Raw genomic sequence first — 22,977 nt, 5'->3', positions numbered from 1 at the left:
TTTTTTTGAGACAAGGTGTCACTCTGTCATGTAGGCTGGAGTGCACTGGTACAATCTTGACTCACTGCAGCCTCAATATCCAGGACTCAAGCAACCCTCCCACCTCAGCCTCCCGAGTAGTTGGAACTACACGTGTGAGCCACTATACCCAGCTAATGTTTTGTATTTTTAGTAGAGACAGGGTGGGTCTCACCATGTTGCCCAGGATGGTCTCCAACTCCTGAGCTCAAGCGATCTGCCTGCCTCATACTCTCAGTGTTAAGATTACAGGCATGAACCACCGTGCCCAGCCCAGGCAACTTTCTTAATTTTCCTAGACCTCTTTATTTTCATCTGTAAACTATAATTCCTTTTCAAGAGGGATGTTGTGAGGATTATATCACATAACAGTTCCACAGGCAAAGCTCCTGGCATATAGTAGGTGCTCAATATGGCTCCCTTCTCCCAATCCTGCCCTCACCAGCCACTGCAAGTAAAAGGAAACACAACCTGGTTTCACAGGCAACAAGAGGAATAGAGGCCTATTTCCCCTTACTCTAATCTCTTCTACAAAATATAGTTTAAAACAGTGGTTTGAATATGCAAATAGTTTCACTCTTTCACCCAGAAAGCTCCTTATGGATAGCATGACATCCATCCATTGATTTATACACACCTTATTTAATACATCAGTTTAACACCATGAGACCAAAGAACCCTCTGTGATTTCCTAAAAATTATATTTTCATTCATCCTTCAGCTCAGTCAATCAGTAGGTTAGAGCATTTATGGGGCCAAATGCATTCAATACATGGAGTTTGTGCCAGACCCGGGTACCCAGAGTCGACAGATACAACCTGGGTCGTTAAGTCCAGCAGAAGGTGGAAGCAGCAGGGAGAAAGCAAAACAATCAGGATCCAACTTGATAAGTGGGATGGAAGCTGTAGGAATTTGGAGGAAACAGTTGCTTCAACCACAGAGGGAAGGAAAAGCTCTCAGGGAAGGGACAGGTGAGCCAAGTATGGAAGCACACAAAGGAGTAAGCCAGGTGTTGAGGGGAGGCAGGTTTTATTTCACAAATGTCTCTAATATTGGAAATGTTTCTTGATACATTTTATCAGAATTCTAGATGACAATCCAATAACCAGAATTTCACAGCGCTTGTTTACGGGATTAAATTCCTTGTTTTTCCTGTAAGTATTCATCAACCTTTCAATATGTCTACCGATACATTGCAATGACATCTAGCGCTAGCTTACAAAAAGAACTTTTAACAAAATCAAGCCCACAAAAATTTTTATTAGTCAAAACTTCTCCTGTGTTTCCAGCCACAGTTATTGTTAATATACCACTTTCTAGCCATGGCTCAAAGGGAAGAGCTGACCAGATTACGATGAGTATTTTAAACCTACTAGTTGATTTTTCTATCCCCTTTAATTTCCTTTAGTACTAAGGCATGTTTTTATTTGCAGTGGTTGACCAAAGGTAGTATTAATTTTCATATCCTAACTACTTTTATATTTTCTTAGAATCTCCCAGGAGTTCATTTCCAACTCCACTTTTTTTTTTTTTCTTTTTTCTTTCTTTTTTTTTTTGAGGCGGAGTCTCGCTCTGTCGCCCCCGGGCTGGAGTGCTGTGGCTGGATCTCAGCTCACTGCAAGCTCCGCCTCCCGGGTTCACGCCATTCTCCTGCCTCAGCCTCCCGAGTAGCTGGGACTACAGGCGCCTGCCACCTTGCCCGGCTAGTTTTTTGTATTTTTTAGTAGAGACGGGGGTTTCACTGTGTTAGCCAGGATGGTCTCGATCTCCTGACCTCGTGATCCGCCCGTCTCGGCCTCCCAAAGTGCTGGGATTACAGGCTTGAGCCACCGCGCCCGGCCCAACTCCACTTTTAACGGAGGAAAATGTGCCTTTGCCCAGCAAGACTCACTGAAACTTTCAAAATCTTTGTCCTACCAACAGAGCTGTTCTCACAATAATATTTTCACTGTTTATTAATACACTGGAATGATTTATCAGCAGGGGATTATTATGTTCCTTTACAACTGATCATATAACATCATTATTTTTCCATTTGTCAAAAGGAATCACAATATCATAAATTAATCGTGCAGCTTAACATGCTCATGAGTTGTTTTCTTCCCCCAAATTCCCCCTACTGTCACTTCTCCAATTTAATGCAGTTTCCAATGTGGCCCTTTAATATTATAAATGATTAATGATGCCCTTAAGAGGAAACTTTGGATATACGGCACTGAAGTTTACAACCTGAAGTTTACAAGGAAAATTACCATGAACTTCAAAATTATTACCCAATATATACTTTTGTTTCATCTCATAAAATTAAACTGTGTAACATCTGTTTCTAGGATATGTATCATACTTACGCATTCATAGTTTCTTTGACAACATCTGCTCCCTAATCTTTGCCATACACATATTTTAAAGACCATTTTGTAATAGCTATGTTCTTCATCATAAGATATTAATTTTAGCATGCAAGTTTTGAAATTTTAAAATAATAAAAAGACTGTCCTAAAAGTGTCATATCATTTTATTTCTAATTAATATTTTCTTTGTGTAAAGGTCTATGGTAAATAACTACTTAGAAGCTCTTCCCAAGCAGATGTGTGCCCAAATGCCTCAACTCAACTGGGTGTGAGTATTTATTTAGGAATTAATTTGTTTGCCCTGATTAAGGAAACTAGCCATAAAGTTAATTCAAGGTTACCTAGAAAGTCCACCTATAATTTCTTTCCCAAACCAAAATCTGATCATATTACCTTCCCAGTTTCAAAATTATTTGAGGGTTCCCAAAGGGTGAGGGTAAAGTTTGACCTTCCCTTTGAGCATCCAAGACCCTCATTTTCCATTCCTTACCCCATCTAGAGGCTGTCCCTGACCCTCCTATGCATGTATAAAACTACTTTTCCTACAGTCAATTCCCTAAGCATATTGCTCCTTGGACTTAAAAAGTCTTGCTCCCTTATTCTCTTGGATAAGTTAAACATTTCCTTCAAAAGACAACTTAAACATCACCTCCAGGAAGCCATTCCTGACACACAAACCAGTTTCAGCAGCCGCCTATGTATTCCCACTCATTGCATCATGTATAAAACTCCACCACACTGACCATTTTCTACACCTCATCCCTATCTCAGGGTACTATCACCATATAGTCATTGGGTTTCTGTCTTTTTTTTTTTTTCTGTTTTTGAGATGGAGTCTCACTCTGTTACCTAGGCTGGAGTGCAGTGGTGCGATCTCAGCTCACTGCAAGCTCTGTCTCCCGGGAACAAGTGATTCTCCTGCCCCAGCCTCCCAAGTAGCTGGGATTACAGGCATGCACCACAAGGCCTGGCTAATGTTTATGTTTTTAGTAGAGATGGGGTTTCACCATATTGGCCAGGCTAGTCTTCAACCCCTGACCTCAGGTGATCCACCCGCCTCGGTGCTTATGTCTTCTGTACTGTTCCATAAATTCTGGGAAGGCAGAAACCTATCATATGATTTTCTACCCCAGCATCAGGACAATGACTAGCACATAATAGGTGCTCAATAAGCCTTTGTTAGGATGGATGTACTAAACCATTTCTACTCCTTGCTAGCTTTTAACCAATACCTGTTTAAAACATTCATTTAATTTACGTCATAGCTTCACCACCATTACCCACCATTCCCTGCCACATACACCTTCACGGTCTTCTGCAGCAACCAGGATTGTCATGTCCATTGCTTTTCCGTTCTGTGAAAATGCTGATGGTACCACTGCTGGAACTCTTCTCAGTCAAATCATGGAACTCAAGACCCATAAGATGATAAAGTTTTACTACTTCTGCTTTTGATCCTATCTGAACTAACTTCAAAATCTCTTGTTACAATACTATTAGGTAGTGTTGTGCTTATTTTCTGATGTTTATTTTTATGTATTTATTTAAATATATGCTGTCAAAAGGCTTCTAAAACAATAGAGGTCTCACATAAGTGTGCCACTATTAAAAATGGGAATAATGACCTGAACACCATGAGAATAAGAACAGGTGAAAAGAAAGTACTTAGAAACTAAACATGTGCATATACACAAAGGGAGACACACAGGAAAGAGTAAAAGTAGCAGACAAATATCAGGGGCTTAGCGTGCTCTCCCTCCCCAAAAGGGGCATCAGTCAGCAGGAGGTGAGGAACCAGCCTCAGAGCTCAGGGTTCCTGAGACACTCATTTTCACAATGGGCTCCCACAAACACGTGGGAAAAAATAGACACGCAATAAAAATACATAGGTAGCAAGACGGCCTGACTGCAATTGATAGCCTTTCAACACAGAGGGTAGGAAGCTGAGAGGCCAGACAGGAAGAAAGGCCAGACAGGAGAAAACTCGTTCTGGGGAGGGTTTTCCTCTTCACTTACTTGCTATCAAGTTGGACAATTGCTCCCACAACCCCAAAGTGTCCTACTACTTCTGAGATCATGAAAAACATTTTTTCCATTCTATTTCACAATATTTGGATTTTTAGGAGAGTACGGTGTTTGTTATTTTTAATCACAGTATATTGTGTGAAAAAATGTACATCTCAAGTTCCTATACAAATCTCCAAGATAGTTTTAAAATGGGATTTTCTTAAAATGACAAAGGGATTGGTGATTTTAGTGTGACTATGAGAAAAGTTCAGAAGCAGAAAAATAGCTATTGCCATATTTGGGGAAGACTGTAAGAAGCTGACTATGAAGAGAAATCAGGAGACTTGGCAGAAAAATGGGCTGTTTCTTAGTCCTCCGCATTGCTTGAAGCAGGAATATCAGAGTGTTCCGAAGGGTGCTGGCTGAGTATGTGGGATGCCACTGACCTGTAGAATTACCTGGCAGAATGAAAGCTCCCCAGCAGTGCTTATCAAACGTCAGCATGAATCGTAAACAACGAGTGGACATGCTGAGACACAGACGGCTGGACTTCAGTGCTAGAGTTTCTGATTCAGTCGGTCTAGGGCAAGAATCTGCATTTCTAGCAAGTTCCAGGCAGCGCTGAGGCTGCATCCATGCCATTTTGAGCAGCGTTGCCCTTGGCATTAGCGTCCTTGAGGAATCACAGAGAGAGCCTGTACTTTGGCATCACACAGATCAGGATTTGCATCCTGACTCTGGTGTTCAGTATGTACAGGATAACTTTGGCCTGAGATTCTCCTTCAGCAAAACAGAGACAAAAACGTCTACCTGATGTTGGAAGGAATGTGAGGATGTAACGATCAATGACGCCACAGACATGGTAGTTAAGAGTCTAGGCTTTAGATTCTGGCAGATCTGGGCTGGGTCATTTCTACCACTTACTAGCTGTGTGACCAGAAGGAAAGTAAATCACCAAGAGCCTTGGATTTCTCTTATGTTAAATGGGGGGTAATAACAGCAATTTGGCAGGAGTGCTGTGTGATGCATGTAGAACAGCACCTGGTACCATAAAAGCCCAATCAATGGTAGTTTATGATGGGTTGGGCAATATTATAATTAATAGCATAGTGTTCAGCACAGAAAGACACTCACTAAATGTTAGGCTGCCCTTTCCTCAATTTTATTAACATTAGTTGGAAGGGGGAAAGAAGCATAATATTAGTTACGCTTGCAATATTAGTACTAACCTTGCAATACTATAATAGTAGTATTAACCTTGCAATAATTAGGAAGAAAGCATAGTAACAACTAGAATGAAGTAAAAATAGAGAACTGTTTTAAAAAGTATCTCTAAGCAAATTATTTGTACAAAAAAAATTAAAAATATCTTTCCTCCATGACTTCCAGGGATTTGGAAGGCAATCGAATAAAGTATCTCACAAATTCTACGTTTCTGTCGTGCAATTCGCTCACAGTGCTGTAAGTATACAATAGACTTCACTAAATGAGGGGAAACCCTATATATTTGGAAGTTAAAAAGAAAACATTGACAAAGAATTTTAAAGTAGCGTTTTGTTTACAGCCTTGGTCTGACACTGCAGTGCTAGAAAATGCACACACCGATTTATTGATTTGGATGTTGGGGCTGAGCCTCAAGTTAAGGTGCCCACCCTTTAGGGACATCATGTGCCTTCCTTATTTCTGTGCACCTTCTCAGCTGAACTGGGACCTGAGAGTTCCAGTTTCCTAACCCCGTGGTCACCAAGGAAGGGAAATAATGTATGTGAAAGTGGTTAGCTGTACAATGATTAGCCAATGACTCTTAGCATTTGATGTCTTTCTCCCTAAAGAAAAAAAAAATCATAATTTCATCTAAAAGGAAAAACATCGAATGCATTCTGATTGGCCAAAGATTCTGCCTCATGATTCTGATCGCTGTTTCTGTTTTTATGGGGGCAGGAAGGCAGATGGTTTGGTCAATCAGTGCATTCGTGCTGGCAAGCTTAGAAACACGAGTGTTTTGGTTTTGTTTTAATGATAGTTTTCCACATTTAGTAAGCATTTTGTAATGTTTGTTGATTGGATGGGTGATTGGAAAAAAGAATGGAAAAGGAAAATTAAAAGAGACATTTTCTAAAATAATTAGATCCAAACAAAGTGCAGCTTTCTAGACCGCACTCAGGACCTCAAATTGCTCATGACAGCACTTCCTGAAGAGAACATGGGGATGTCCACGGTGAGAAAGTCCCGCCTTAGGTTCCACTCTAAAAGACGCCTCCCTTGAAGACTTCAAGGGAGGCTTATAAAATTCTGCCTGGATCAGTGGCCTCTCCCAATGAGAACTGATTACTACAGCAGACGCAAACCCACATGCTGATTCTCGCCATGTCTTACAGGTTTCTGCCTAGAAATCAAATTGGTTTTGTTCCAGAGAAGACATTTTCTTCATTAAAAAATTTAGGAGAACTGTAAGTAGCGTCGTCTACTAGGAAAATATGATTGCTTCTTCCGAGATTATAAATTTAAATGACTAGTGAGACTGCTTTGCCACTAGTAGCAATCAAAATCCTGTAGACTATTGGATATTAAAAATCAATTAAGAAAACCAACATTATCCTGAAGTCCAAAGCACATTCAAATCAGACAGTGCGCTTAATACGGATTTAGCCTACCCTAGTCACTCTACTTGTTTTCTTTTGGGTGATTTCTTACTTATGTGTGTTTGGGACTAAATGAGTTTTCCATGGCTTCTTAAACACAGGGATCATTTCTTTCTACTGGCTGGAGTATAGTTAATTCCCAATAAATGTGTGATAATGAATAACTGACTAAGTGAAATAATATTAATTTGTTATAACTGAACAAAGGAACAAAGATGCTTACTACTCCTTGAGAAATTATGACTTATACAGCAGGTGAAGCAAATCCCAATGTTGAGAATGAGGGTTAGGCTCACTGAAAAAATATTCAGAGAGCTCATGTGAATTTTTTCTGTTCAAATATTTGTTTTATGGATCTAAGCCTTTTAAAATCATTTATCTTGCTATTAACTCATTGCTCCCCACATAATTGTGTATCAATGGAAGTTAAAATTAAGTCTGTTGCATTACACATAGCAGTGATTAGGATAGAAAACTCATGCTTCTGATTGAGGCCTTAAAATGGAAATTAGTTTCTGAATTAACCTCTCCCCATTCTTTACACACTATTTTGAAATCCAGAAAGGATTGGAGAAAATAACTCAATAGGAGTAATCTAAAAAAAACTCATGAATAATTAAGGTAATTCAATGTAATTAATGAGCATCAAATCCACACATATTTATGAAGTGCCTGGTATGTGCAAGGTACTGCGTTAGAACTGAAAGAACTGAAAGTATGGTCATTTTATGGCAAAAACGTAAAGGCAACTCACTTGGAAAAGACTTCCTCCCAGAGCATTCCTGCCCAGGCTGTGGAGGGTGACTGTGGACTTGGGTTGCACGGTGGGGTGGAGGAATAACCCAGTACAAACAGAGGGGTTTTTTTGGTTTTTTTGTTTGTTTGTTTTGCTTTGTTTTGTTTTGTTTTGAGATGGAGTTTTTTGCTCTTGTCGCCTAGGCTGGAGTGCAATAGTGCGATCTCCACTCACTGCAACCTCTGCCTCGTGGGTTCAAGTGATCCTCCTGCCTTACCCTCCTGAGTAGCTGAGATTCCAGGCACCTGCCACCATGCCCGGCTGATTTTTTATTTTTGATTTTTGTATTTTTAGTAAAGACAGGGTTTCATCATGTTGGCCAGGCTGGTCTTGAACTCCTAGTCTCAAGTGATCCACCTGCCTCGGCCTCCCAAAGTGCTAGGATTACAAGCGTGAGCCACCATGCCTGACCCAGAGGGGTATTTTATATATAAACTTAAGGAAACAGTGGTACAGAGCCCATATTTTTAAACTTTTTCTAACCTTCTTCTCATCCTACATATAGGCAGAGGCACAGCAAAAATAAGAGCCCACTTAAGAGATGCCAGCTTGCTATTAAGATCTATAGCGATCCATTGCAATTCACTTAGCCTCAGAAAGCTAAAAGAAATTCAGAAGCTGGTAGGCTTAACTTGAACAAGGCATTCATATGTCTTGAGTTTACAAATGTTAAATAATTTTACTGTGCCTTCATGACAACAAACTCATAAGGGAGGAATAAGCACAAGTACTTGAGGCCCCTGAAGTCCTTTCCTCCAAAAGAGTGTGCTTTGTTTTTCTGGGTAACCCTTTGAAAGGCATTTTCTAGGTGTATGAGATCATCATCATACTGCTTTATTGTCAGGCTCTCTCTGGCCTGTGCGCACCTGTGGTCTCCCTTCTGTGCTGTGATCTAGGTGTGCTCCTCTCATCTGGAGGACCGGATGAGACATCTCACTTGGCAGGACCTCAGACTTTGGTGTCACGACAGCACATCAAAAGCAACCAGTTTGAAACAAAACAAGAGACCCTGACCCGATGGCCATCTTCTTCACCTGGACTTGCCATCTCAGTGCCTCCTTCCTGGCAGCCAGGCTTGAAGACCATTCCATTTCCCTCCAGCTTTCTCTTAACACATGTTCAGCCAGACCCTGAGCCCTGCCGCTGTCCCCCTCAACCCTCATTTCCTCTCACCTGGTCCACGTAGAAGTTCCTGCCTGGTCTTCCTCCCCTAACTCCCAGGCCTTGTTGCCTGTCTTTCATGCTTCTGACAGAATAATCATTCCATAACCCGGAGCAAATGATGGCATTGCCCTAGTTAATGTTCTCACTCCTTGTTGCCTGGCATTTAGCAAAGTCCTTGACACAGTTTTCAAACATTAATGTGCCGAAGAATCACATGGGATGTTGGCTTAAATGCATGTTACTCGGCTCCCTCCCAGAAAGTCTGATGTGACAGCTCTGGGGTGGGCCCTGGCGATGTGCTCTTTTTATAAGCATCCTTGGGGACTTGGATGCTTAGACTGTACTATGAAAACTACTGCCTTGAAGTTCATGCATGGCCTTCCTATCTTGTCTCCACGCACTCTCCATGACGTCCTCTACCTCTCCCTGCATCTTCCATCCTCTACTCATGTTGGATCACTTTCTGACTCCTGAAAGTGTCACTGAATTCCAAGCATCTGTGGTTCAGATCATTTTTTACACCCACCTGAGAAGGTGTTCTTGTTTTACCCCACCTAAAATCATCAAGCTTTCTTCAAACACTTCCTAACGTCCCAGGCCAGGATTGATGATTCTTTCCTCTATGTTTTCTCTGCACCTCTATAACAGCACCTGTTTGATTCTTTCCTTGTTTTTATCTAGTTGCTACTCTTAATGGAAGCTTCTTTACAGAAAGAAACTAAGTCGTAGTTATTTGTAACTCCCACATACACATCAGCAGTTCCAGAGTACCAAAAGAGATCATTTTTGTTTGACTCTTAGGCAACTGTATATCTGTTTTATCTTTAACATCTTCTCTGGCTCAGAAAAATACTCTGGACTCTTAAAGATTCATTTCTTCTGATTTTAACAGGTCTCTTTTCCACATTTTATAGAGTCGCTTTCTTAGGATTCTGTCTGGATTGGACAGTCCTATTACATTTAATTCTAAATTCACAATTTCTTCTGCAAAAATAGTCCTGTATAAGAACATATTAAAAGTGTGTGAACTTACTCTAGATTATCTGGGCAGATGCTGAGTGGACAATATTGTCTTGGTTGGAATGCAAAATAAATCAAAGATGCAAGACTTGACCTTGAAAAGCGTAGTTGGATAAACAAGAGACCATGTATATGAAGCAAGTAGCAATCACAGAAGCATGAAGAGTAGAAGTGTACAAAGAATACCTAGAGCAGGGGAAATTAACCAAAGCAGATATGAAAGCCAGGCTGGGAACGTGTTGGAGAGGGGGTAAAAGGAAATTCCAGATGGGAACTGGATGAGCAAAATGTTGCATATCTGTAAGTGTTGGAAACCGTATCCATTTGGCTGACTCATACGGCCCTGTTGTGTAACAAGTTATCAGGTTGGTTAAATTGGATTCATATTTTCTGTTACATCAAAAGGGATGACGATAATTGTGAGGAGTAATAAGTCTGTCATTTTCTTCCAAAGTAATTGCTTTGGGTTTTCATTGTCGTCAACAGGGATCTGTCTGGCAATATGATAATGGAGCTATCACCTCACCTTTTTAAAGACTTGAAGCTTCTACAAAAACTGTAAGTTCTACTTCTCATCAAAATCAGGTTTAAAAGGCAACATTTTGAGCTTCCAAAATAATAATACCTTTAAACTTCTTTTCCTCTCTCATCTAATGGTTAAAAAAAAAAAAAAAGGAACCTGTCATCCAATCCTCTTATGTATCTTCACAAGAACCAGTTTGAAAGTCTTAAACAACTTCAGTCTCTGTAAGTGAAATATTACAATTATATTGATTATAATTTTAGTGGATGTACTTAGAGATACATTTATTTTTAAATGGGCATTTTGCACATAGGAGCATGCATTTCAGACAATTGCGAATATCACTGATCCCATCAAGTACATACTGAATGACAAATAAGCCTCATTATTTACCATTCAACATATATGAAGTCCATTTCTGTACTTGAGGAAGTTTTCAAGAATGTCCTTGAAAACTGGGTTCATGTGGCAAAAATCTCTTTCCATAGTTTTCACAAAGAATTAAATTTGCAATAGTTTTGTTTCTAAAAGTTTGGTTAAAACAGATTATGTAAGACTTGCCTGCTTTTCCCCTTTGCCCTTTCCTACAAGAATCTACTTGATATTAGTCTACAGTGCGTTGTTTTACTTTTAAATAAGTTTTTAAAAAGCTATCCCACAAATATGAACATTCAGAAAATTCTGTACAGTATTTTTACATTTCTTTTTTTTGAGACAGAGTCTCGCTCTGTCACCCAGGCTGGAGTGCAGTGGCCGGATCTCAGTTCACTGCAAGCTCCACTTCCCAGGTTCACGCCATTCTCCTGCCTCAGCCTCCCGAGTAGCGGAGACTACAGGTGCCCGCCACCACGCCTGGCTAGTAGTTTTTATGTATTTTTTTAGTAGAGACGGGGTTTCACCATGTTGGCCAGGATGGTCTCGATCTTCTGACCTCGTGATTTGCCCGTCTCAGGCTCCCAAAGTGCTGGGATTACAGGCTTGAGCCACCACACCCGGCTACATTTCTACCATATTAAGTTTCAATGGTGTCAAGAACTCTGCCACTTTTCCTTTGAACTTCATGATTTCTTTCCAATGGATGGCAATTGCTGGCTAAAGGTTGTTTGTTTTCACACAGACAGCAGACTACATTGCCTGACTGCAGCCAAAAGTATTTCTTCCTTTACATCCAAAGACCAATTCTTAATATCATCTTTTATTCTTGCTAGTTTTCTATCTGAAATTAATGCAAGATTTAGGGTTTCTCTCTCACCAGATATTAGTGAGCATCCACTGATGGAAAAGATCTGGTCCCTATTCTTAAGAAGCCATAATATTAAACATATATGTGTATTTTTTAAAATATAAGGACAGACCTGAGGATGTGGACAGCATGATTCTTCCCTTTACTTACCACATACTGCATTTCTGAAAGCCAAACTACCAAGTCACTACATAATGCCTTTCTGAAAGTCAAAGTAGCAACTATTTATTACATACTTGTCTTTATTCACTTCTACTTTGTTTCTTTATTCATTTCTACTTTTTTTCTTTAGGGTCTTTTTCTTTTTTTTTTTTTTTTTTGAGACAGAGTCTCGCCCTGGCAGGCAGGAGTGCAGTGGCGCAAGCTCGACCTTCCCTTCCCAGGTTCAAGTGATTCTCCTGCCTCAGCTTTCCAAGTGGCTGGGATTACAGGCAAACGCCGCCATGCCAGGCTACTTTTTTTTGTATTTTAGTAGAGACAGGGTTTCATTGTGTTGCCCAGGCTGGTCTCAAGCTCCTGAGCTCAGGCAATCCACCTGCCTCGGCCTCCCAAAGTGCTAGGATTACAGGCGTGAGCCACCGCACCTGCCTGGTCTTTCTTTTTTTACCTAAGATTCATTTACCCATTTATTTCACAAACATGTCTTAGTCACCGACTTACATAAAGCACTGTCTTAGCACTCGGGGTACAGTGGCCTCTGCTCTTTAGGATGTTATAGGTTATTAATCAAATAATCACAGAATCCACATAAAGCTAAAACTGTATAAGTCAAGGAGAGAGCCAGAGAGGAAAAAAAAAAAAAAAAGAAGAAGAAGAAGAAGGAAAATTAAACCTTTAGAAAGGGCTTAGAGTCTCCTGCTAGAGGGGCCGTGCAATTACTTAGTAGTATAACAGCTCTCCCAGATTTCATTTCTGACTTCCAAAAAGCAAGGACTCCTTGGGCAAAGGAAAACTCAGAACCATGTTGAGAAATCCTTATTCGGATTAGTCAAAAAGAAACCAAGTGAGAATCAGACATATTTCAAAACAAACATTAAAAGCAAAAGGCCTCTGTCTTTTTAGATTGTCCTCTCTCCATCTGCTTCCTGAGAACATGGAAGCTCTTAATTCATACCATCCTAAAGAGATCTTCAAAGTGCCCACATTTGTAGAAGCAAGCAATGAGGTCAACTAAGAGAACAGGAGTGATCCTTGGATCCCTTTGAGGACATTTTATGGGGCCTGAAGGATTTAAAGGAATTTAATTAAATTTAACTTAAATTTAATTAAAGGAATTCTAAGACATACCACTGGTGTCTTAGAAAACTTCTGAATTGAAGTTCCTCTTGCTACCTTCATGTTTTTCCATCCTAAAGACATATAGGGCAGGAAGAAATGATCATATTTAAATCCAGATTCTCACAAAACTCACTTCAGTGATGCTCTCAGGTTGGAAATATCATCTCCTGAATAAAACCCTCTAATTCCTATGGCATTACTTATATTAATAAAATCAAACTAAAGAGCCAACATCATAATCACACAAATCACCACTGTCATTCTTAAATCAAAGAAACAAATGAATGTGTTGTATAAGAATGTAATTCTGCATGTGAAGTGACACAATCAGTACCAAACTACAGGAGGCAGAAATAGAAATAGCCATTTTCTAAGACAGTGTACTGTAAAACTTTCATCCTCATTTGCCTTGAAGCATAAGATCTTGAAGCATTATATTTTGGATCTGATGAAGAATGCGATTATTAAAGCGTTTCAGCTCAACACCATTAAACCTGTTGTATGTATTTTCCAGAGACCTGGAAAGGATAGAGATTCCAAATATAAACACACGAATGTTTCAACCCATGAAGAATCTTTCTCACATGTATGTATGTATAAAAAATGGAGGAGGAAGCATGGTAAAATGTTTCAAATTATCTCCTGTAAACTGTCTAATGTATCACTGCAATGTGTTTCTATGCAACAAAAGTCGTTTTATTGAGAACTTTTTAATTTTGTCACCTTTGGTCCCTGTTCAAATAGAGTTCAATATTATGATGTGCCGACATGAATGACCCTTCTCTCTGGAAACACGCTGTTTATCCAATTGAGGTCCAATAAGAGATCAGGGTGCCAGAATGCCACATATTACACAAGATGAAGTCACTGGCTAAATGGTACTCAGGCGACCTGGAAACATTAATTCACCTCACATGAATGAGCAGTCGGCTGCTCTAAGATTTGAGCCCTTAGGAAGAAAGGTGCTATATAAATTCCAGGTGTTGTTACTGTTACTAAGTGCACTACAAAATGGAGGTAATTAATCTTTATAGTAGTTTTTGATAAGTCACTTTAGCATATTTGGCTAAAGTGCGCTGTGTAAGTTGTGTGAATATATGTGTTCATAATTATTTCTTTATCAACTGTGTAATCTGTGTGTTCATGATTTCAAAAATTAACCATTGTTATCTACAAAAATAGAGAGGATTCAATGTAAGATTACAAGTTGGGTGCAGCAAGTGGATGAAATGGTTGCTGTGAAGGTGCTCTTTTAGGAGAACATTTTGTTTATGTCTGTGCAGTAGGTGTGATTACCAAAAGACAAGTGTTTGATGCATTTCCACATGGTTTTGTTCTTATTCTTCTGTGGCACTATTAGATAAATATTTAATGAGGATATCATTTCCTTGTTGTAGGCAGAACATGAGGTCTTCTTAGAATAGAGAAATTCAACCTATTTAGAACTTGATGGAGAAACTGCTGTGTTAAATATAGACCTCAGGCCAAGGTCAAGAAGGGCTCAACAATTAAGAGAAAACACATTAGCTTAGTTACTTCCCTACTAAGTAACCTACTTACTTTGCTTTCACATTCCTTGTCCTTTATTTATTGAAACATCCCCACCTTGTCACCCCCATCCCTTTTACCTGGCAACAAGTAGTGTGGTCACAGCGCAAGGTGGCCCTGAACCTATCTGAAGATAGTAGACATAATGGAATCCTAAAAGGACCAAGAAGTCAAGCCAAGTGTGTGCCAGGAACTCCAGGGAAGGAGAAGAAAAGAGAGTTTGTTATAGGTCAGGTTCCTTTAATTGGATGCCAGATATTAGGAAGCTGAATTGTAAGCTACTCGAAGGCAAGAATTGCCTCCTGTTTCTCTTCCTGACACATCCAGTGCTCAATTATTCATCATCCACTTGCTGATCCAAGAAGTATTTGTTGAGTACCTACATGTGCCAGGCACTGCTTTAGACACCAGGGACACAATGATGAACAAAAGAGAGGATGTCTGTGCCTGAGAGCTTCCATTTAGCTTTGGGAACCAGAGAGTAAAGGAGCAAGCGAGTAAATAGTCAATAAGTGCTACAAATTTAAATAAAGCAATGTAAGGAGTAGAAGGAGGGTTGAGGATTACCACTGAGGTGGGGTGGATGGAAGTTGGAATGAGGTGACCTTTGAGCAGACCTGAGCAGAGGTAGAAAGCAGCCCTGGCAGTATCCAGCGGAAGAATCTTTCAGGCAGGGGCTTAAGCAAAAGCAAAGCTCTGAGTAGGGCATGAGCATGGCTTGTCTGAGGGTGTGTGTCTGGGTGGAGTAAGCATTGCAGGGTAAGAGGTGAGGTGGTGCAGGCAGCCAGGGGTCTGATGCCAGGCTGCCTTGGTCTAGAAACTGAATTGAGAAATGACCAAAAAATGAATTAGACTGACAGCAAAGAGCAGAAAAGTGAACTGAAAGAAGTAGCAAACAAATAAAAATAGAATAAGTTTTATGAGAGAAAACTCTAAACACACAGGTTTGAGGGATGGCGACAGCCAAATGACCTCACCAATTCCAGCACTTCCAGATGCCTTGTGCCCAGATCCCAACTCCATTGACCACAAACAAACTTATTTTCCCATAGAAATTAAGTCCTTCCAGACCCTGCTAAGAAATCTGTGTTTAAGGCAGCTGCTTCTCTTCCCAGATCCAGTGAGAATGCATTTACCTAGTGTCAGAGGTCCTCCCTTCCTGCCCGTGTCAGGGAAGAGGGGGCTAGTTAAAGTGAGTAGCCCTTGGTGTTTAAAACTCAGGACAAGACAGAAATGTTCTAGGTGAGTGACAATAGGCTTTTCCCCTCCCAAGCCCAAGCCCCTGAAAGTTTGCTGGAGATCACTTTGACAATGATAATCCACTTTTCATAATACTTTACAGAATAATCAATAAACCAATGTGACCAGGGATCATACAGCCCCTGAGATTTCAAATTTTCATGTCCTCCCGAACTCTCCTCATCCAAGTTACTGAATTCCTATGTCCTTTAGGTTCCTCATCTTTAAAAGGATACTGCCTAGTATTTCATGAAGAACTCTTTAATTACATAAACACTACTAAACAAAAATAAACAAACCTAGTGAAGTTGTATACCTAGCATGGAGTTGCAGCCCCGATAGGATTGCAACTGTAGTTTCTGTATCATTGCTGCAAAGTGACACTTTTTTCCCTTTGACTTTAGTTATTTCAAAAACTTTCGATACTGCTCCTATGCTCCCCATGTCCGAATATGTATGCCCTTGACGGACGGCATTTCTTCATTTGAGGACCTCTTGGCTAACAATATCCTCAGAATATTTGTCTGGGTTATAGCTTTCATTACCTGCTTTGGAAATCTTTTTGTCATTGGCATGAGATCTTTCATTAAAGCTGAAAATACAACTCACGCTATGTCCATCAAAATCCTTTGTTGTAAGTATGTTTCCAATACAGGTAGATTTAGGGTATCTTCTGTGAGCTGTGCACTATATTTATATATATATATATATACACACACACACACACACACACACATTTATTGGCTTTCAACAAATGGCATTTAATGTGAATTATACATCCTGGGTACATTTTTTTTTCTAAATATAAAAGTTCCGGCTCTTTGTGGCTTTATTTTAGGTTGCACGACCTTACAGTGGCCTGCTCTCAGGAATATGTCTTGGGAATGCGCTAATAGGGAACCAATGAGTCAAGTGACAGATTATAAAGTTTTGTGGGTGATAAAACTAAGGTCAACTTCAATTACAATGATACCTATGCTCATTAAGCCCAGAAAATTATTCCCTTTATTAACTATGAAGATAATATAAGTTAACTGTTTAACAACTAGTCCTTCCTCCTTCCAGAAAATTCCTGTTCCCATTTTTTTAAACTACAAAATAAAAACATAGTGTAGTACTTTAGAAATATTACAGATTTTTAAGTCCACTCGTTTCTTGGTACTCTGGTAGATGTTTACATTAGTTCATTTGATATAAGATGAAGGGAACTAAATCTAATTAGACAATTAAAATGCTGGAAATAGACTTAATCAGAAAACTAAAACAGAGGCATTGGAAACTGATGACATACACTGTTTCGATTCTTTCACAGGTGCTGACTGCTTGATGGGTGTTTACTTGTTCTTTGTCGGCTTTTTTGATATAAAATACCGAGGGCAGTATCAGAAGTATGCCTTGCTGTGGATGGACAGCGTGCAGTGCCGCCTCATGGGGTTCCTGGCCATGCTGTCCACCGAAGTCTCTGTCCTGCTACTGACCTACTTGACTTTGGAGAAGTTCCTGGTCATTGTCTTCCCCTTCAACAACATTCGGCCTGGAAAACGGCAGACCTCAGTCATCCTCATTTGCATCTGGATGGCAGGATTTTTAATAGCTGTAATTCCATTTTGGAATGAGGAGTATTTTGGAAACTTTTATGGGAAAAATGGAGTATGTTTCCCACTTTATTATGACCAAACAGAAGATGTTGGAAGTAAAGGGTATTCTCTTGGAATTTTTCTAGGTAAATTATATTTTTTCATTTCCTGGAAAAACATAATTTTGCTAGAAATACTTTAAATTTCAGCAAAGGTGGATTTGTTTGTTTCAGAAGGTGAGGTAATATAGTCAAGACTGTGTCCTTCACTAAAAAAAAGTTTTTACTATTGCATTTATTGACGTTTTCATTAAACTTTTTATTAGACAATATTTAGTGTGGAAAATAAAGACATACTACCAGGATCTCTGGATTATCTTTTTATTATCCATAAGATCCTTTGATTTCATGTTTATATGAAATGACTATAAGCTGGAGGAATTCCAGTTTACTGCCTCGTCCTATAAACCTACCAAGTTATTTAAACTCTTTTTTTTTACAATCTAGTTATGAGTTAAATAAATAATGATAAAACTCAGGAAACTGACAAGTAAGAGATACCTGAATGGAAATACCAGGAAGGTTTATTGTCTTTGTTAAATGCAGCTCTTGAGTCAGCAATGTAAGGATGCTTAATAAAGCTCTTTTCTTTCCAGTTCTCTCAGTTCCTCCTAATACTTGGAAAAGAAGATTTCTGTGTTCTTTATAAATGAAAGACAAGTTTAGCCCTTTAAAGTTAAAAACACTATTTTTCTATTTTCTAATATGTATCCCTCCTGCTTAAAATTAAGGCTTTTCCCATGTCCTCTCTTTGGGGTGATCTTCTTTTGACTCTCTTAATCTTTTCTTCCCACCCAAGGAGCCAACAAGCTCTCCTGTCCTTTCTTTTTCTTCAAAATTTGCTTTTGCTGCTGCTCCTTCCAGTCTCTACCCACTGCTGTTGCCTTAGTTAGACACTTTACTAGCTCAACCCTGAATTATTACCTTAGCCCTTACTGGTCTCGTAACCTCTGGGGCCTTCCCCTTCTTCTCATTTATCTATTCACTACCATTGTTATATTCTCTATCAAAAGCACTGTGTACACCTCCACTCAGAGACCTTCAATGACTCCCTAGTACTATCAAGGTCAAGTTTAAATTAGTCACTTAGAACTCCTCATGACATGACCTTAACCATTATGCCCAGTTCTTCTCCATCTACTTCTCTTCCTCCTCTGAAAAACAAAACATTTAGTTTACTCCATTTTAGTAATACCCATCACACACTACCCTATTTGGTAGTTATTTGGTTATAGATACATCATTCCCAGGATCCGGAGTATTATAGGCTGTTCTTTGTATTTCCTTATCATTCATTTCCTCATTACTCCTAACATAGGTGCCCTTAATAGAGACTCTCCCGGAAACACACACCACATACACACACACACACACACACACACACACCATGACACGCATTGTTTCAACAGGCATTTATTCAGCACTTACTATAGGCTGTGCACTATATACTATATTAGGTACTGGAGATACAACAGATCCAGCCTCAAAGGCCTTACAGACCACAGAGGAGGAGGCAGACAAGTCAACATGTCCTCACATCACACACAGGCTGATAAATGCCATGACGAAAGAGTACAGAATGTTCTAGGAGCCCCAGATCTGAGGAACAGGGAAGGCTTCCCAAAAGAAATGAATTCAAACTGAGGCCCAAAGGACGAGGAGGCATCAGCCAAGTGAAGGCAGAGGAGGGTGAGGTGGGGTCTGTGTTCCAGGAAGACATAGTGGATTCCCAGGCCCAAAGCCAGGGAACAGAGTAAGATGAAGGGCTGAAGAAACTCATTTTGGTGGAGCATACCATGCGGGCATAGAGCTCGGCCCAAAGGGGTTAAGTATCTGGGATATATTCCAGATAGATAAAGAGATAATCACAAACACACACACACACACACACACACACACACAATCATCATCATCATCAATTTGCATATGAGAGGAAGAGTCCTAGAGCTCTAAAGTACAATTTTTTTTCTGTTTGAAGAATATAAGAATACATAAATTTTAATTAATTTTTTATTTGAAAATAGTTTTCATTTTAGGAAAGGTGCAGAGATAGTACAATTTTCCACATATGCCCCATCAAGTTTCCCCTATTGTTAACATATTTCTTATACTACTATCATGCATTTAGAGCATACGCTTTTTTTTTTTTTTTTGAGACAGACTCTCGCCCTGTCTCCCAGGCTGGAGTGCAGTGGTGCCATCTCGGCTCACTGCAACCTCCATCTCCCAGGTTCAAGCAATTCTCTCGCCTCAGACTCCCAAGTAGCAGGTGCCCACCACTATGCCCAGCTAATTTTTGTATTTTTAGTGTAGTCCAAGTTTCACCATGTTGGCCAGGCTGGTCTCAAACCCCTGACCTCAAGCAATCTGCCCACCTCAGCTTCCCAAAGTGCTGGGATTACAGGTGTGAGCCACCACCACGCCCAGCCTAGAACGTACACTTTTGATCCTTTCTGTAAGTCTGCTATCAGAATTTGGGGCAGGGGAGCATCTTCTAAGAGAGTGATTATTTTTTACGCTTAACGAAATTTTTTTAAAAGAGGCCTAAGACAAACCAGTTTTATAAAATTTTACCGTATGGCTTTATACTGTGATTTCATTGAATACGAAATGATTTGGATAAAAATAACAGATCACCTTGAATTTAAAGTAGTTTTACTCTAGACTTCACCAATCTTACATACAGTCTAGGTTCAGATTCATATTTTTTAACAACTTTGAAAATATATGTAAGTCTTATGTTCACTGTGAGAAATGAGATAATCACTCAGGATTTCGGCGACAGCAAGAATAAAGCAAACCCGAGTCACTAAGAAGTCAGCATGAAAGGCAACAGTGATGTTGGGTGGGAATCTTGTGCATACATTTGGGCCCAAAAGAGTAATTCACATAGCTGAATTTTTAACTTTTTTCTTATTGTTTATTATAAAATTAGTCTAAAGTTTCTGAACCACAGTAGTTTAAATTACTATAAGAAACATGAAGAAAAATAAACAAAAATACATTTTTGCTCTATGTATTATTCTTAAGACCAAAAACATTAGGAATAATGTTTCTCAGACAATTATATTCATGATATATTCCAAGGTTATTTTATTCATTTTTTAAAATTATTTTTATTCTTTTATTATTCATGTTTATAGGATAATAAAGTGGGGTTGTTTTTATTTTTTGAGATGTGCGTAAGATTACATCAATCCCTTAAGGTTTGAATTTGCAGAGAGCTAAAAACAAAAATAGCTTCTTTTCATGCTTTAAAAGATCTAGAGTTTACTTCATGATACGCCTAGATCTGAATTTTAGAAGTCTATAATTCCTCATAAGGGTTTATGTATTTGAAATCTCTTTTTCATGTGGTCAACCCGATGTCTTTGTTTTTATTTCCTTGAACCTGGGTTTTACCTAACACCACTGGGCTTATATAAAAGAATGCTTCCCAGCAGGGCCTGTGGAAGAGGCACTGTATTTAACATCTAAGTACAGGTTAAGCATTTGTAACTGAAAATCCAAACTTTGAAATGCTCTAAAATATGGAACTTTCTGAGTGTCAACATGATGCCACAAGTGGAAAAATTCAACACCTGAAGCTTTTGCTTTCTGATGGTTCAAAGTATACAAACTTTGTTTCATGCACAAAATTATTTAAAATATTGTACAAAATTACTTTCAGACTATGTATATAAGATGTATATGAAACATAAATAAATTTTGTGTTTAGACTTGGGAACCATTTCCAAGATATATCATTATGAATGTGCAAATATTCCAAAATCCAAAATCCAAAACATTTCTGGTTTCAGACATTTTCGATAAGGGATACTCAACCTGTACCACAGTAATTTTACTGTTGACTTTTATGCCTGAGATGTTAAAAGTGTGCTTTTCCCAACAGGTGTGAACTTGCTGGCTTTTCTCATCATTGTGTTTTCCTATATTACTATGTTCTGTTCCATTCAAAAAACCGCCTTGCAGACCACAGAAGTAAGGAATCGTTTTGGAAGAGAGGTGGCTGTTGCAAATCGTTTCTTTTTTATAGTGTTCTCTGATGCCATCTGCTGGATTCCTGTATTTGTAATTAAAATCCTTTCCCTCTTCCGGGTGGAAATACCAGGTCAGTCACTTCTATCATTCCCAAGTATAATACACAGTGCCTTCTTACATCCTTCTTTTGACAAGGCCAGAGTCTAGGACACATAGTTAATTATCCATAAAAACTTTTAATTTCAATACAAAGAGTTATTTCCCTCCATGCTTCATAATCAGTATTATAAAACAGAAACTGAGTAGTGGTGCAGTTCAACCAGGAATAATAAAAGGCAGGAGCTACAGAGAAACTAAGTCTGAGTATCTTGCTTTCACCCGAGCAAGACATTGGTTCTTCACTAGGAGTATGCATAAAAAAGTCAAAATACACATGCCCAGGTTCTACCCGGGACTGTTTTGTCTCTAGATGGATGTTACGTAAAAATTCCCCTGTAATTCTGATGCACACACATCTGGCTAGAACCACCATTCTATTCCACGGTCCTGGCCATAAAATGTCATGCTGGGCTCTGTGGAGCATAAGATATTTCCTGAAAGAGTCTCCTCCGAAAGGCCAAGTTCCCCGAACACACCCCTACTTCAACCAGAGAAAATCACCTTTCCTTAGCAGAATTTCATCTGAATCCCCTTCTGGGATCTAGAGATCACAGCTATTTAGGGACCACCAACCAGGGCTTTAACCTAACTCTCAGTAAAGTACCTTGGAACGGTCATCAACCTACTGTTCCAGCCTATAGCAGAGCTACCTGGGAGTTGATCCAAGACAGTAATTGTGTCTTATATATCTTGACTCCTCAGTGCCAAGCAGGATGCCTGATACTTTGATAGCCCTTATGAAAGAGTGATGAATGCACAGATGATAAACAGCTGTAACAACCTATGTCCCTCCTGTGCAGTCATGAGACTGTGTCAAATGTTTTGCTGCAAAATACCACACAACGTTCACAACATCCTCTTAACCTATCAGTTCTGTCTCCACAAGGCACAGATGTTCCTCAAGCCGTGTAGGATATGAAAGTGAAAATTAGGAAGGAGATCAGGTCAGGGCTGAATACTTGGAAACCTTTGCTGGGTGGTGAGACAAGAAGCCATAAGAGGGCTTTGTGGGAGGTCATGCGGGGAGAGCCAGTTGCATGTGAAGAACAGAGTTAATTAAATGTTAATAGTCACAGTTGTTCATTGGTGAACAGCCTCCAATCTATTACTGCTACCTGCACATCTCAATTTTACACCCTAACCTTTCAAATTCAGCAGGATAAAAGTGTCCGTTGGTCTCCATTGCTCATAGAATAAAGTCCAAGTGCTGGGGTGAGCATTATAATACTTCTTATCTCCCACCCCACCCTCATACACTGTGATCCAGGCCCACTGGAATGACTGGGCTTTGGTTTTTTGTTTTTGTTTTTTTATTATGATGATGTCATTTTAGCGAGCGCTTTTTTATTTATTTATTTATTTATTTATTTAT

At 39.4% G+C, this 22,977-nt stretch overlaps 1 protein-coding gene across 2 annotated transcripts in view; it reads left to right on the top strand.

Moving 5' to 3' along the window:
* RXFP2 (relaxin/insulin-like family peptide receptor 2) overlaps positions 1 to 22,977 on the top strand; it is a 71,277-nt gene that overhangs the window by 38,011 nt on the left and 10,289 nt on the right. The window contains exons 8-17 of one of the 2 annotated variants that reach the window (XM_011946912.1): positions 1,101 to 1,172; positions 2,566 to 2,637; positions 5,766 to 5,837; positions 6,755 to 6,826; positions 10,485 to 10,556; positions 10,674 to 10,745; positions 13,557 to 13,628; positions 16,234 to 16,463; positions 17,142 to 17,552; positions 21,358 to 21,576. In XM_011946912.1, coding sequence (XP_011802302.1) covers positions 1,101 to 1,172; positions 2,566 to 2,637; positions 5,766 to 5,837; positions 6,755 to 6,826; positions 10,485 to 10,556; positions 10,674 to 10,745; positions 13,557 to 13,628; positions 16,234 to 16,463; positions 17,142 to 17,552; positions 21,358 to 21,576 — 1,364 coding nt within the window. The remainder of the gene's footprint in view (positions 1 to 1,100; positions 1,173 to 2,565; positions 2,638 to 5,765; positions 5,838 to 6,754; positions 6,827 to 10,484; positions 10,557 to 10,673; positions 10,746 to 13,556; positions 13,629 to 16,233; positions 16,464 to 17,141; positions 17,553 to 21,357; positions 21,577 to 22,977) is intronic. The other variant, XM_011946913.1, reaches the window with a different exon arrangement.

The sequence above is a fragment of the Colobus angolensis genome, unplaced genomic scaffold (genome assembly GCF_000951035.1).
Source record: "Colobus angolensis palliatus isolate OR3802 unplaced genomic scaffold, Cang.pa_1.0 Scaffold255, whole genome shotgun sequence".
NCBI classification, from domain to species: domain Eukaryota; kingdom Metazoa; phylum Chordata; class Mammalia; order Primates; family Cercopithecidae; genus Colobus; species Colobus angolensis.
Note: the sequence above shows the minus strand (reverse complement) of the source record. Positions and strands in the feature narration are given on the sequence as shown.